Source organism: Carassius gibelio, chromosome B12 (assembly GCF_023724105.1).
Source record: "Carassius gibelio isolate Cgi1373 ecotype wild population from Czech Republic chromosome B12, carGib1.2-hapl.c, whole genome shotgun sequence".
In the NCBI taxonomy this organism is placed as follows: Eukaryota; Metazoa; Chordata; class Actinopteri; order Cypriniformes; family Cyprinidae; genus Carassius; species Carassius gibelio.
Window position 1 is genome coordinate 13,336,610 of NC_068407.1, and position 15,679 is coordinate 13,352,288.

The 15,679-nt window shown below is 36.9% G+C and overlaps 2 protein-coding genes across 3 annotated transcripts; one reads left to right on the top strand and one right to left on the bottom strand.

Moving 5' to 3' along the window:
* The first annotated feature begins 146 nt into the window (after positions 1 to 146).
* tmem184ba (transmembrane protein 184ba) lies at positions 147 to 10,164 on the top strand. Of its 2 annotated transcripts, XM_052571288.1 has the most exons (10): positions 147 to 519; positions 1,632 to 1,853; positions 1,940 to 2,105; positions 4,351 to 4,441; positions 6,459 to 6,534; positions 6,632 to 6,723; positions 6,835 to 7,004; positions 7,350 to 7,544; positions 8,130 to 8,156; positions 8,308 to 10,164. In XM_052571288.1, the coding sequence occupies exons 1-10, from the start codon at positions 511 to 513 to the stop codon at positions 8,535 to 8,537; spliced, it is 1,278 nt and encodes a 425-aa protein (XP_052427248.1). In that variant the 5' UTR covers positions 147 to 510; the 3' UTR covers positions 8,538 to 10,164. The 2 variants fall into 2 exon arrangements, with proteins under 2 accessions (XP_052427248.1, XP_052427249.1); XM_052571289.1 differs by lacking the exon at positions 8,130 to 8,156 and having other exon boundaries at positions 149 to 519.
* Positions 10,165 to 10,211: 47 nt separating this feature from the next.
* Positions 10,212 to 14,562, bottom strand: maff (v-maf avian musculoaponeurotic fibrosarcoma oncogene homolog F). Its single transcript, XM_052571300.1, has 3 exons — positions 14,366 to 14,562; positions 12,618 to 12,675; positions 10,212 to 12,009 (listed from the first exon to the last, which is right to left on the bottom strand). The coding sequence occupies exons 2-3, from the start codon at positions 12,651 to 12,653 to the stop codon at positions 11,566 to 11,568; spliced, it is 480 nt and encodes a 159-aa protein (XP_052427260.1). The 5' UTR covers positions 12,654 to 12,675; positions 14,366 to 14,562; the 3' UTR covers positions 10,212 to 11,565.
* Positions 14,563 to 15,679: the final 1,117 nt, after the last annotated feature.

A 15,679-nucleotide genomic window follows, 5' to 3' on the forward strand; every position in this document is an offset into this window, starting at 1 on the left:
ATATTTGTAAATACATTGGCCCATAATAAACAGTATTACGTAATTTTTAAAAATGCATTATTTACTGCAAATTACCTCGCTGGGAAATGACTTTTATTTTGAAGTTTCTAAAGCTACAGTCCATTTTAGAAAAAAGAAAAATAAATGCCGCGTCTTGTTGTAGCAGACTTCAAAATCGCTTTCAACTTTTATCCCCGTTGCTCTAATCCGCAAGAGATTGTATTGAATTTAAGGGGAGTTGGGATGGAAGGAATTGCCCTAGAACGGCAATCCAACTAAGATTGTAGGTAAAATCAGTGGCGAATACACTGTAAACGTTCTAAAAAAAGACGTGGTGAATTAGTACATGGGATCAAATAAAGACGGACGGAGCGCAGATTTTCCAGCAGAGATCAGCGGCGCTGGGATATAAACATGGATGACGAGCAGCAATGGCTGTGAGGAATTAAGGCCGAACTACTTTTCATTTGTTTTCCTTTGTGCACGGCGAATGGTTTTAAATCTGCGTTTATGTCATTGGTAAGTTGCCCGTTTTTCTAGTTTGTACATACTTTTCCTTAATAATTTTAGGACTAACTTCATTTAACGTTATGGAACTGAACTACATTTACGATGCTCTGCAAAATAAGGTAGTAAAGTAAACTCTGCATGCATTCAACATATGATTTACAGTTTGCCCAATAATTTAAACTGAATAATTTAATTGTATCCTCCTGTTGATTCAAACGTGAATTATTTTTTTCTCTCTCACCAGTCAGTGTTGAATTTTTTAATGTTTTAATCTTTCCTTCAATACAATGAATGTCATAACATCTACTTTTATGTCGCAGAAAACACAAATGTAAAGAACGTCATATAAATTTGAACAACATTAGAGTGAGTAAATACTACAAAACAATAAAGTATCAGACTAAAAAAAAAAAAAAAAATCATGACGTTAGCTGAATACCGCCACACTTTTTAATTTTCAAGCATGTCAGACGTTATTCTGAAACAGATGTGCAACTAGTCTTCATACAGCGGAAATCATTACAGGAAACTGGTAGATAAACATCTTCATGCCATTTCATTAAAGCATGAAATAAAAATTAACCATATTTTATAATGCATATTATTGACATCACGGTGAACGATTCATCCATTCTTATGTCTCATAAAAAAAGTTAACCTTGTAAATTTTAATCCAAATATTATAATTCAGTCTTCCATTGAAACCACAGACTTCTCTCTAGTGATGCATTCTGATTTCTTTGTCTCCATCCAACCAACAAATGATGATTAGAACCAGTTAGTTTTTTTCGTTTCGATTAACCCATTCCACTCGGATGTAGGCTACGTCACCATATCCAGAAAACATCTGATTCTACTTCCGTTATATTGCTTCTATAATTTCTGGCTGATTTTACTTTCATTTCTCTGCTCGCCCACATTATCTTGCACCACATCACTGTGAAATGATTCATGGTGACTAACACGTCATATTGTTTTTCACTCCTCTTTCCTGTCCTCTGATTCATTTCCTTGGCATTTTTAAACTAAATATCATTCCAGTATCACTTTTCTAGTTTAAACACCCTTCTTCGGCATGTTTGATTCCCACTGATTGTAACATCAAATCTCTATTGCCTCAGCTTGTGAGACGTGACGTGCCATTGTCTGATCATTTTGGGGAGGAAGTTGTGGGGATGGTTCCTGGTTCACTAGACACAATGGCTCCTACGGGGCCCAACATCTCCTGGTTACCAGAGGCTCCCTTGCTCACTCCAGAGCAGCCTATTTTCCTCATGACAAGCACAGCCCAGGCAGTGTCAGGCTTCTTTGTGTGGACAGCACTTCTACTCACCTGCCACCAGGTAAACAACACCTTAACCAGCTGGGCCTTGGAATTGAAACTCAAGTCGGTGTATTTCAATGTGTCTACATTTGATTTTTTTTGCAGATCTACATGCATTTGCGTTACTACAGCTCTCCCAAGGAGCAGAGGCACATAGTGCGCATCCTTTTCATCGTACCCATCTACGCCTTTGACTCCTGGCTCAGCCTTCTCTTCTTTACCAACGACCAGTACTATGTGTACTTCGACACAGTCAGGGATTGCTATGAGGGTAAGCTTTTTCTTTCTTGCTCTTTTTAGCTGTTTTTGCACATGGAGCTTTAAACACGACACCTGTGTGGCCTGAGAGGCTCTCTGGATCCGTAGTCAGCTGGGATTTCCAAGAAGCGATTGTTGCGTAGTAACTGTGTTTCTCGCACATCCGTGGAGCAGATGCAAATGGAGAAATTAATAAACCAGGTGCTCGTTTGACACCAGACTAGTACAGCACAGGGTTGTTATTGTTGACTAAAACTAAAAACATTTAGCTGGAAAAAAAAATTTAACTACATTTTAAACTGAATATTATTCCTCCTAGCTGCCAATGCAGGTGCTATATATAAAGCTGAGCTCCATCCTCCACTGTCACACATACACTGCTCCACAGAGCAAAGGAAAAGGACAAATGAACACCCGCTGGGGATGCTGTGAATATTGGCACAGTTTTTTTTTTATTATCTACTGTAGTCTCGTAACCCAATTTTAATACTGTATTGCGTGATTTAATAGAGTGCAACAGTTCTGGAAGGAAAAATCATATTCCCTAAATCCCATTTTCTACATAAAGATACAGATTTAAGATTATAACGTAAGAAAGTACTTTTGTGAAATTGATCCACACCTGATTATGAAAACAAAATAAAATAATGATTATACATTAAAAATATAGCTAGTAGTAGCTGGCTAGGTTCTTCTCTTTAGTCCCACTTTATATTAAGTGGCCTTAACTACTATGTACTTACATTTAAATTAATAATTTGATTGTATGCAATTATTGTGTACATGTGTGTTTTTACATTGTGCTTATATATTTCTGTAATTACATTTGTAATTAGACTGTTGAGCCATCCCTTACATCTTAAACCACCCTAAAACTTACCACCAAACCTGTCCCTAACCGTACCCATATCCCACCTCAGTATCAGTAATAGTGTTTTGCAATACGATGTAAACACAAGAAGTACATTGATGGAAGTATACAGTAGTTAAGGCCACTTAGTATAAAGTGTGACCTTTTTTTAAAGGAAATGTGTACTTTTAAATTAGACAGATCAAAATCTGATCAAAATTGACAAGAGTTTTTGACCCAATTTTTAATGTTGTAATATAATTCTGTTTAAAATAAACATACACAGTAAAAACATACATTTTAAACGCTATTCAAATAGAAAGCAGCTCCTTTAAAGGGATAGTTCACCCAAAAATGAATATTCTGTCATCAATTACTCCCCCTCATGTCGTTACAAATCTGTAAGACCTTCGTTTATTTTCAGAACACAAATTAAGATATTTTTGATTAATTCTGAGAGCTCTCTTACCCTCCATAGACCGCAAGGATCCCTAACACAATCAAGGTCCGGAAACGTAGGAAGGACATCAGTGGTACAACCGTAATTTTACGAAACTACGAGAATACTTTTTGTGCGCAAAGAAAACAAACATAAGGACTTTATTCAACAATTCGTCTCCTCTGCATCAGCCTGGCGCCATTTTTGAGAGTATTACGACGTATGCGTGTGCTTTGATCTGAACGTAAACAACGCATGCTGTTCTGTGTCAGCACGCGGATACGTTGTTTACCTTCAGATCAAAGCGTAAACAACGTATCCCCTCTCTCTACACAATACTTCCCTGTTTGTCCAAATAAATGAATAAAAAGTCCATTAAAAACCTTTAAAAAAATAAATAATAATAAATAAATAAATTCAACCTTGATAAAACATAGGATAATTATTTCAAAAGCATTTAAACCTTACAGATCCCAAACCTTTAGATGGTAGTGAACTTTATTACTTCAAATCAAAGTTTGCTATTTTGTGATTAGCCTTGGAACTCTTTAACTGAAGAAGTCTCTAATGGAGAAAATGAATGGTAAAAATAACAAGACTGCTGAAAATCGATGTGATTTTTGTAAGTGTCCTATAATCTTTGATGTAGAAAAGCACATGGTGTGCTCAAAGGATGAAAGATTCTGGTACTGTAATTCTTTTATTTGTGGCATGGCCAGACCATCACGAGGGATGTTTTGCCAGGCACCACTGCATTGTTTAGCAAAAGTCTTTTGTTGGTGTTCGGCGAAACACTGTTGATGGGATTTAGTCCGAAAGGTCTGCTGTGTTTGACTGCCAGTGCCACAGTATGAGACTCAACTATTGAGGTTTACAAATGTGTTTTCTGAGAAGACTAGCAAGCAATCTCTGATGTAAAATAAAGATATAATTTCAGTGCTAATTCAATCCATCTCTTTTTTTTTGCAGCATTTGTGATCTATAACTTCTTGAGCTTGTGTTATGAATACCTTGGAGGAGAGAGCGCTATCATGGCTGAGATCAGAGGAAAACCTATTGAGTGAGTGTCATATTCCACTTCCACTTATACTTTGGTGTGAGAACTTTTTAAAGCATGTTTCAAATCAATGCTGTTATTGATGTTTAATGAGACTCCAGGTATTTGTTAAGTGTGTGTTTACACTTTGCAGGTTTGGTTAGTTATCAGCTAAATAAAAAACACTGTATGTACACGGGCGCACTTAGCCCAGAACACAACAGTTTGTTAATATAAATCATAAAAGTTGACCAATCAGGTTGCAAGCCTGTTGTCTTGTATCTTTAGGTTTGCTTTTAAAAATGACAGTCTGAACGCAAAGTGAAGCGAGAATAAATACATCATTTTCTTTTTTGGTTTGGTCCAAAAGAACCAAGATAACTGAATTACAAGTGCAAACTAGGGCTGCAACTAACGATTATTTTGATAATCGATTAATCTGTCGATTATTTTTACGATTAATCGATTAATCGGTTTATGTACTTATATTTTAGTTTTTTCCATTTTTCCCCAAGTAAATTATTAATAAAGGGTCTTTATTATTCAGCATAGATTTTTAAGAGATTTTAACCATTTTGCATTGTCATATCCTCATCAAAAATATACCTGGAGTTGTTTTATTATGTTAGTAATCCTTTGTCGAACTCTTCTGCAATCAAAACACTGACCCATACTCTAGCAAAATTCACAAGGAGATTTCAAATAATGTTTTCACCAAGGCAGTCCTTAGAGCTCCTGAAGTAGTTTAACATCCCAAACAAAGCTTAAGGAATCTTTGAAAACATATTTTCACGAAGTATAAGGATAAAACAGAATAAAATTGCAGTGCATTGTATTTTATTATTTACTGGGAAAAAGCTTTATAGCTTATGCTGTGAAATTGTAAACAATCCTTCGGAAAAAAGTGCCAATGGCATGAAACCTGAATGGAACTCCCAATTTAAAAGTAAAATCCATCAGAAGGTTGTCCAGAAAAAAAAAATTGGGACACACACAAAAAAACCTGCTGTGTGAAAAAGAGCAGTGAATACTTAGAAAAGAAGTGCATTTTAAATATACTCAAACATTTACCTCTCTCATTCAGTCATAATTAGGCTGCAAGTCTGAATTATGAACTGGTAAACGACAAACTGATCACAGAACATGTTTGTAAAGCTTTAAATGTTAACTGTTAAAAAGCAATGTTATCAGCTTTTACGACTAAACATTTGCAAACAACCTTGTACTGGAGAATCTGCACAAATAAAATTCTTAGGGGCCGTTCACATATCGCACCTAAAAACGCGTGGAAAACGCTAGTCGCGCCGCTTTCTCGCGCTCGGGCAGAAGCGCCCCTGAGGCGTCTGTCTTTGCTAAGCAACCATGACGTGCTCTCTCCATGACGTGCTCTCTCCATGACGTGCCCTCTCCATGAAGACCCGGAAATTTCAGCAAAGGATAAATGGATGCGGTGTGTTTCTTTTACTGTCTATGGTGTGGATGCGCCTGGAAAAACGGGCGCATCGCACCGCGTGCGTGTCGCGACCGCGTCGCTTCCATTATGAGAGTGAATACTGCGCGCCTACATAGGAAATAACGAACTTGAGCACGCAAAAGACACGATATGTGAACGGCCCCTTAAACAGTTCAGTAGTGCAGAGTTTACAGGTTACTCTTCATTTTAAAGGCTCAAAGTAAAGTACTCCCACTTCCCGCTGAATGCTGCAGAGACGCTGTTCGGGAAGCACGTGACATAAAACGAGGCCAGCTATTGGCTATTCGCTACTTCACCTGCTGTACTGGCTGAGTAAAACCTCCGGTGGCTCATTACTGCCACACTTTGGTCAACGCAGATTTGAAATATGCACGAAATGAGCCGCTTATGGCAAATAAAATTTATTTAGCGACGAATCGATTACTAAATTAGTTGACAACTATTTTAATAATCGATTTTAATCGATTAAATCGATTCGTTGTTTCAGCTCTAGTGCAAACACACCCTGAGTTAAGTAATAGCTTAAGATATTGATGTGAAACCAATCTTGTTTTTGTTCTGCTGCAGGTCCAGCTGTATATATGGAACATGTTGTCTTTGGGGCAAGACCTACTCCATTGGCTTCCTTCGATTTTGCAAACAGGTTTGCTCATTGAACACTTTACGAAATCCTGGTTCCTATTTATCTTTTTTTTTTCAAGATTTCTTTTGAGTAATTTGTTCATTAATTAATTTTACAGGCCACTTTGCAGTTCTGTGTGGTAAAACCCCTGATGGCCATGATTACAGTCATCCTGCAGGCCTTTGGGAAATACCGTGATGGGGACTTCAAGTAAGTGCTTCTCGTTTGATGTCTTGATCTGTGACTGTTTTCCCTAATACTCAAGATTCCAAATTTCAAAACAGAAATTTTGATTTTAGAATTTTGTTTCTGACCCCACAGTGTCGCTAGTGGTTACCTGTATGTGACCATCATCTACAATATCTCCGTCAGTCTGTCTCTCTACGCCCTTTTCTTGTTCTACTTCTCCACCCGGGACCTCCTCAGCCCCTACAGGCCCATGCTCAAGTTCTTCATGGTCAAATCTGTCATCTTCCTCTCCTTCTGGCAAGGTACATTGAAATCTACAGCTATAGAAATACTAAAGTCAACATGCAATCAAAGTGGACCCCATTTACAATAAATGGTCATATGAATCTTATAGTGGACATTTTATCAGTCTACATTATTCTAAAAACTAAAAAAAGTCTTAATATTATTTTCATCAAAACCTGCTGGGTCAGTAGGCATTTACGTTGCCCAATAATTGTTTTTGGCTTCTTTATGGATAAAACCAAGTCCTAGTTTTCTTCTTGTTGAATGTTCTGTGAAATGGATTGGAATTGTGAATGCACATTCATATTGAACTTTTACCCATTTAAAGCTGCTGGTAAACTGTGATCTCACTGGTCTTCCAGGCATGCTGCTGGCCATCTTGGAGAAATGCGGTGCGATTCCCCAGATCAGCTCTCCTGAGGTTTCTGTCGGCGAGGGAACCGTTGCAGCTGGATACCAGAACTTCATCATTTGCATCGAGATGTTCTTTGCCGCCTTGGCCCTGCGACATGCGTTTACCTACAAGGTCTACATGGACAAAAGACTGGATTCCCTTGGTGAGCTTTACACATTTATTCTTTTGTTCATTAAATACACTAAGGTTAAAAGTTTGAGGATGGTAAGAATTTAAATTTTTTTTTTGGATAAGTTGGCTGTATTTATTTGATTTTTTTTTTTTTAAACAGTAATATTATGAAATATTCTTTACAATTACAAATAACCCTCTTCTGTTTTAATGCATTTTAAAATGAAAACAGAATTTTCAGCAGCCATTACTCCAGCCTTCTGTGTCACATGATCATTTGTTTTGCCGCTTAATTTTTGTAATGTTTGTATTTGTATTTTATAAAATTTGTATTTCCTAATTGAGGCATGTTTTATTGAGATTTCAAGAACAGTCGTTCTCTCTTAACATTTTGTCCCAATAAATAATTGCTCAGAAGTCATGGCTGACTTTCTCTTTTCTTCTGCTTTTCTTCTGTAAATCATTCATTATTCAATCCATTCATTCTTCTCTATTCTTTCATTGCATTTTATTGCTTATCTTTCCACATCTTACTTTCTCTTCACATGCACTACATCCACCCTTTTGCCCTTTTCCATCTTTTCTTTGTCTCTTCTTTTCATGCTGCCCTTTTAAGGCCCTGTTCCAACATATGGACAGTACGGTAGGCTGCAGTTCCTGATCTTAAACCGCATCTCCTCTGTTACTGAAACTGTAGGGACAGTGGACTCTTAAAGGGATAGTTCACCCAAAATTGACAAGTCAATCTCTCATGTCATCATCCACCTCTAATTAAGTTATCCGTTCTTCTCAAGGTCGCTGTGCCCCCATGAAGAGCATCTCTAGCAGCTTAAAGGAGACCATGAACCCTGGAGACATGGTCCAGGATGCCATCCACAATTTCTCCCCAGCTTACCAACAGTACACCCAGCAGTCCACCCTGGAGCAGGGGGTCACCGCACCACCCATATCCCGCAATCACAGCTGCGTGAGCGCCCGGGACAATGAGAAAACACTGCTGCTTAGCTCCGATGATGAGTTTTAACTTGCTCGCCTGTCGTACAGAACAAAGGTCCTCTGTAAAGAACCGATTAATGCTGCGGTAGTATAATGAGGATGTTAACATAGGAACAGGTTATTAAAGGACCATCTTAAGCAAGTAGTTAAATTCTAGTGCAGTAGAATCTTAAATTAAGCTGCTTATACTTGCTTAGTTATCTTTAAAAGAACTCTTGACGCGCTTTTGTCTGACATTGTTGTTTATACAGAGAATTACAAAATACATTCATTTATACTCTTAGCCAAATTTTGAGAACCCAAGTGGTCTGACACCTCAGCGTCTGGATTGATGTATTTTTTTATGCTTGTAGTTTCAAATAGGGGGTGTTTGGGAATCCCAGCATATTTGTATTGGAGGGCCCCCGTTCGGTGGGAATGTTCCGTTTTTGATTTATAAGTTCAAGTGCACCTTTGCTTCAGTTTCAACAGTGTTTCTAGCTTCCCCAGTGATTTAAAGGGCGGGTACGGCTGTGAATGAGAGAGTGCGGTGACAATAGAAAGAGTACCATCTGTTGTTGTTTTGACGGATGAATCAAGGGAAGGGGAGAGGTTGATGGTCCACGATAAGATTACAGATTAAGGCGGTCTGGATTATAAGGCTGTATTTGGAACATTACTCGTCTGGTGCATATTTGCACAAGCTTCCGTTAAAGTGTGACCGTCCTGGTCCACTGCAGGAAAAAGCATCTATCTAGGTTAGCCGAGCGGTTTAAAAAAATAGATTTAGGTTGCGCTTCTTAGTGTATGCTAGACTTTCACTGAGAAAGAACAGTCAAGTACCATCAGTTTTTCCTTATTCTGTTGTCCGATGGAAATGCGAAATGTATATAATACTTCCGATTCCGAATACCTTATTTAGTTCTCTACTGAAAGTAAATCATACATAAGGGTGAGTAAATGACAAAACGTTCAGTTTTGGTGAGCTCTCCTTTTATTAGGCACTGTATTGTTTCTAGATATCCCACTGGAGGGAGGAACATCTCTCAGTTCGCACCCTTTATCTTTATGGGACACGCCTGTTATCACTAATCCTTTGAGAGCCACGCCAAAGTCTCTCCCATTCTTCAGAAGCATCCGCTATTTGCGCTTTACCTCTAGCACTAGGCCCTCGATGACCAAGCTTGAAGCTTAGATAGCATCTTTGGAGTTACTTATTAACTGACCTCTGCTTTTATTGGTGCAATAGAGGCCAGGAGAAACACAAAGCATGTATGGTACCTGCTTATAGTTGTTATGTTAGTGTTTTTGCAGTGTATTCTTTGTAAGGTGAGGATTTCTTTTAATAATATAGACGTTGTTGTAACTTGCACTAAGCCGTTTTGTATATTTAGGAAAAATCTGAATATCCTAGAACATTTTGGCAAGCTATTTCCATACGCTGTTATTCAGAGAGTGGTTTAAAGTAACATAGGAAGCGCTCTTGTTTAAAAAACAAAACAAATATATATATATATATATATATATATACATATATTTTGAAGTTACACTAAGATGTTCTTTGTACTGTCATATTATTTTAAACAGAGCATTATGTATTACCATGTCAAAGATTTTGCTTCTATTTTTTTCCCTTGATGCTCTGGCCTAGGAACAATAAAGAGTTTTTGTCTGTATATGTTTGTGGAATAGTGTTTTTTTTTTTACTCATTGAATACACATATTTCTATATACAATATATACAACATTTATTTCAATTAAATGATATAAAATAGACAATGAATTTACCATAGAAAAATACAGGTAATAAATACAAACATCAGTTTTTTTTGTTGTTTTTTTGTGCTCTACCCTCTTACAAAACATTGGGCACATTGTTCTGAAGCGCAGGTATGATGGGTTAGATTCTCAGTACTGATGACGACATTGCTAGCTAACTACACAATAAAACAAATCCACGTTTAACATGGCCGATTGTTGCCTGATCATACAGTATCGCTCTGTTTACTGGAGTAAACCCGGCTTGTAGTCTGAGGTCATCCTGACGACCATGGGTTGATGTGATGTACATGTGATATCATTTCTGTCTTTCGTTTTCCTTCTGTCACTTTCTTATCCTCCATTTTTCCCTCCCAAGTGCTCACTTCTCCTTCTGGCTTCTCTCTTCCCCTATGTCATCAATTTCACATCTTCCTCAGATTCCCCTTACTTTCTTTTTCCCTCTAATGTTTTTTTTATTGTTATTTTTTTATATATTCCAGCTGTCCAAAATATTCAGATACGTTTTAATCATAAATAGCAAATAATATATATGGTCTTGTGTTTTAAATACAAAAATACCACTACAAACAAGTCGCTCTAATATTATCACAAGTATGACCCTCACACATACTGAATCATATTAATAAGGCTGTATACTTTATCATTACTAAACTACTAACTCCTTACAACAAATAAACAATACAAAAAAAACACACAATGATTCAAACAATGACCCCAAACTAGTCAATCAGAAGTAGTATTTAGACCAATCACAGCACAAATTACCTTCAAACATCTTGTCTCGAACACAAATAAAATAGCTTTCATGTCTGTTGTTGAACATTTGTCTTTTATACAAACATTAAAATATATAAATGGCATGTATCGATAGATCTGCACCTTGTCCCATGACTCAGTAATACCATGGGGATAATCCAGCAAAACTAACCAACTTCTCAAATGTTGGTGGTCCCACATGAAGACAAGTTGTTAGGACTATTTCTTTTTTAAAACATATATCACCATCCAGAAAGCACAGTAATGGGCATGAATAGCAATAACGCTATCATTAACAATAGCTTTATAAGTGCAGACTTATACACTTGTCATGATATTTGAGGCCACAACAACAGCACTGAGATTATTCTGGGACATTTAAAAGACTGTATATACAGTCTGTGTGTTTATATATGTAAGTGAAACTGTAATTCCCAACTGGTACTTGTTTTTATTCCTGTATATATGAGTATACATGGTCTGTCTGTCTGTGCGATCATACTGTGTACCTATGTGTGTCTGCATGTCCATGTGGAGCCCTAGGATGCTCCTTGCTCTCTAGAGTTGTGCACCTGCTGCGGTGTCTTCACTATGGTAATGACGGAGGCTGTGTTCAGACGCGGTGTGGTGGCAAGAAGACTGCCTCCTCCGGATTCCAGACCTCTGGCGAAGCGCTGCAGGGCAGCGAGACGGGCACCCAGCCCTTCCAGCTCCCGCCGCATACCTGCGTTCTCGGCCCCCAGCCGCTCCACCTCCCGCTGCAGCTCCTTCTTCTGCTGCTCCAGGGCCTCGCGCTGGGACACGCGCTTCACCCGGCAGCTCGCCGCGTAGCCGCGGTTTTTCAGCGTGCGTCGCCTCTGTTTCAGCTTCTGCACTTCGTCGCGTGACAACCCGCGTAAGTGCAAGTTGAGCTCGCGCACCGACAGCGACATGAGCTCACTGTCGCTCAGCACTGGGACGTTCTCCCCGCATTCCCTCTTCACCTGAAATAATAGGACATTTTTTTAATTTTTTTAATTTTTTTACTGTAAAAAAAGGCTACTATGGTAGCCAGAAAATTCCCACCTAAAAATATGGTAAAATGTTTTAGGAATTACCCGGTGGAATATTGGTGCATGGTGTAGTTTTCAGTTTACAACTGTTTGTTTAATGAAATGCCATAATGTTATACAAAAATATCCTGGCACAGCCAACATAATAATAGAGAGGTAAAAAAGTACCCTAATGCATAACTGTCTGATAACACAAATGAGAAGAAAGGAATAATACAATAAAACTGTGATGTTGATGTCACAATGTGACTTATGGGATATGAATGTTGTTGTTCTTTTCTGTAAATTGTGGCAATTCATAGTTTTGACCAGCAAATAGCTTTACCATAAATTTGACAGTATTTTATACTAAAATGACATAAAGTGATGTTATACCCCATTCACAGTTTCATGCATTGTATATGGTAAGCTAACTTTCAGTTAGCCAAATAACAGGTTTAACTCCAGCATTTTTTTTTTTTTACAGTATATTTTTGTAAAAATTGCAATTTACAGAATGTGCCAAAATTCAGAAGTGTTGTCAGTGAAATGATCTTTACCTTCAGGGCTTTACTGGCTCTGCTGTCTGAAGTCATTGTCTGGATTTATGTATGAAACCTGTAAATATCAAATAAACCAACTGAGTGAAAATGGAATAAAGTCACACTATATTGTGAATATAGTCAAAGATAAAGGCCATTGTTATATTGCGTGACTCTTCAAAACAATTATAATCACAATACTGCAAAATCTTTGAGTGTCTTGCTTTTATTATTTAGTCAAAGAATAATAAAAATATTATGGACTTGACATTTTAATTAAAATGTTTTGCCAAGTGGCACCTTGCTCTAGAAGGCGTAGAACCCTTACATATTAACAGAATGATGTTTTACAACAGATATAATAATATGCTATGCGAGATACACTGTGTTGATGATATCGGCTGATATAACATCAGCATAGATTTTAAGCAGTTTCTTTATTTCTGATAAATTATATAGGACAACAGAATCAATTGCCATATTAAGTATATGTGTTTATTTTATGGATTCATTCCTTCAAAATAAATTATTTTTAACTTAAATAGTTAAAATATAAATTTGATATCAGCCACCAGGGGGTCAAGAGTTAAAAGGCATAGGTTGACTACTATGAACAGGTGCATGGCGTCATAGCTGGGTGGTGAATTTTAGCACATAATAAGGAAGACAGGAACTATGCTTATATAAATATATAATGTGGTTTGTGTGGTCAACTCGTGGACACTCAATCTGTAAGACCATTTAAAGACAAACCTCCCGAACTTATTTTCATTTTTCTAAATCTAGGCTTACAATATCCAAAGAGTAGCACTTTTTCTTGACAGTGAATCATGACTGGTCAAAGTCCAGATGAAGAAGTGCACGCTGCTGACCACGAGTTTCCCGTCATGCGTGGGACGTGCGCCTATCATCCGCGAGCTACTGCCTCAAATAACCCACTGAGCTTTTCCACAGAGTCACGGTGATTCAGCACAAGTCCTCCATTCCTGACTACACAGCAGCTCCTTACTTCCCTTTCACATTTCGCGTTATATTTCATGTATAAAATTCCCAGTTAATTAGCCACAACAAATATTACCACTCACTTATAAACAGTTTATAAAACTCCTATTTCATAAACAACAACAACTGAGGTCTTGGGCTGTCATTTTCCCCGAAACGTCTTGAGGTTAACATGCTCCTTAAGTAATGCGTTACTTACAAAGCGACAATTTAATAATAATAATAATAATAATGATAAAACCAAATATAACCTACAATTATGAATAAAAAATAATAAAGGATTATAACAACGCACGAACCCGTTTATTACGTAAGATACTACGTTACTAGTTCAAATCAAACCTTGATTTTGCTGACTAGTCGTTTTCCATCGAAAACAACATACATGTTAACACGTTATAAATAGTTCTGAACATAATACATACAGTTGTGCTGAATACAAATATATATTTTAACTGTCTGAACCGACAACATCTAAGCAGCTAGTTTCCTTATTACGCGTTAGCTTGTTGCTACACCTAACATCGTGATAAAAACATGCTAATCGCGCTCATGAAGACTACTACTATTAAACGTATAAAAGACGACTCTAAATGATAGGTTAATATAAATATCAAAACCATAAAAGTATAAGTAGTGGGTATAACGTTAAAACAAACACTGAGTGCATGTAACGTTACAGCGGATTTGCTAACAGCCCTCCGTTTCCTTAGTGTAAACAAATGTCGAAATAAGGAGAGAACAAAAAAAACTGAAAATCTTGCCTGGTGTTGATTTTTCTTCTTTGCTGATTTCAAAAGAAAGCTGTATACGTATAAGTCCACGATTCTCACCGCTGGTTCGGTATTTCGACTGACATACGTTATCGCAGCAGGGCCCGTGTTTAGACGGACTAGAAAGCTAAACGCCTTTTTTCCCGGAATCAGTCCACCATCGGCGGGCTGGATCCTTTCATTCATAAAAAACACACACACGATGACGCAAGGCTTTAAGAATGAGGGCGGGACCTCAGCACACACAAAAATATCAGTCAACAATCTTGTGTAACTTCTTTTTTATTAACCCATTTAATCCCATACACATTTATATTTCAGATTATAAGGTCTAAACAGTTTATTATGTATTTTACACACAGTTGTCAACTTTAAATGAATAGACTGATGTGAATATTTTTACAAATGATCATAACCAGTATAAATGTATCCAATGAAATCAGTGTTCTTGTGGGTGTCTATTGTTTAAGAATGTATAGATCTTATAATGTGGGACTAGCTTGGGTACAAATCTGGGACACTGTTTTGGGTTATAAATAGTTAAATTGTTTACAAAGCAAATTTTAAATTTAACACTCTTGGTTAAATGTGCATACCCATGCTTGGTTAATTAATTTAGTATTCCTTGTGTTTGTGGTCTTCATCAGTTTGTCTAAAATATGAGTAGCATATATGTTAAAATGTGGAATGGTTAAATACAACCTATATAATAGAAATCATATGCTATTTAAATGTATTTATATAAAAAAAAACATCAGATTTCTGACATCGACGATAATAATAGCCATGTATGAAGGGAAAATGTAACTTAATAAAGATCGAAAAATAATTTCATAAACTATTAAAAACTTTGTATCATGGGATGTTTTAAAAAATTATATTAAACTTTTATACTTGGCACATGATAAGAATATGAAACATGTATTTTCAAAAGCAAATCGTAATGTAACATTCATTTTGTCTAAGTCATATGTCACTGAACTTTGAGCACACTTCCTCTTTGATGATTTTCATGGCCGCATTTATGACATACATCATAATATGACATCATATTTTTTCAATAACTTGACACCCTGCTTGAATTCAACACCAATTTAATGTGGTAACCGAAAAGACAAATACACTGAACCCACATTAGTCCGTGTTCCACATTACACAAATTCACCCTGTATCCATCCAATAAATAAGTGTGTACATAAATGTAATTGTGTTATGATTTAGAATTTGTAAATTAATTTTTTTCAATGACGTGTAAAAAAAATTTTATTTTATAAAAAAATGATGTCTCTATCAAAGCTCTATCAT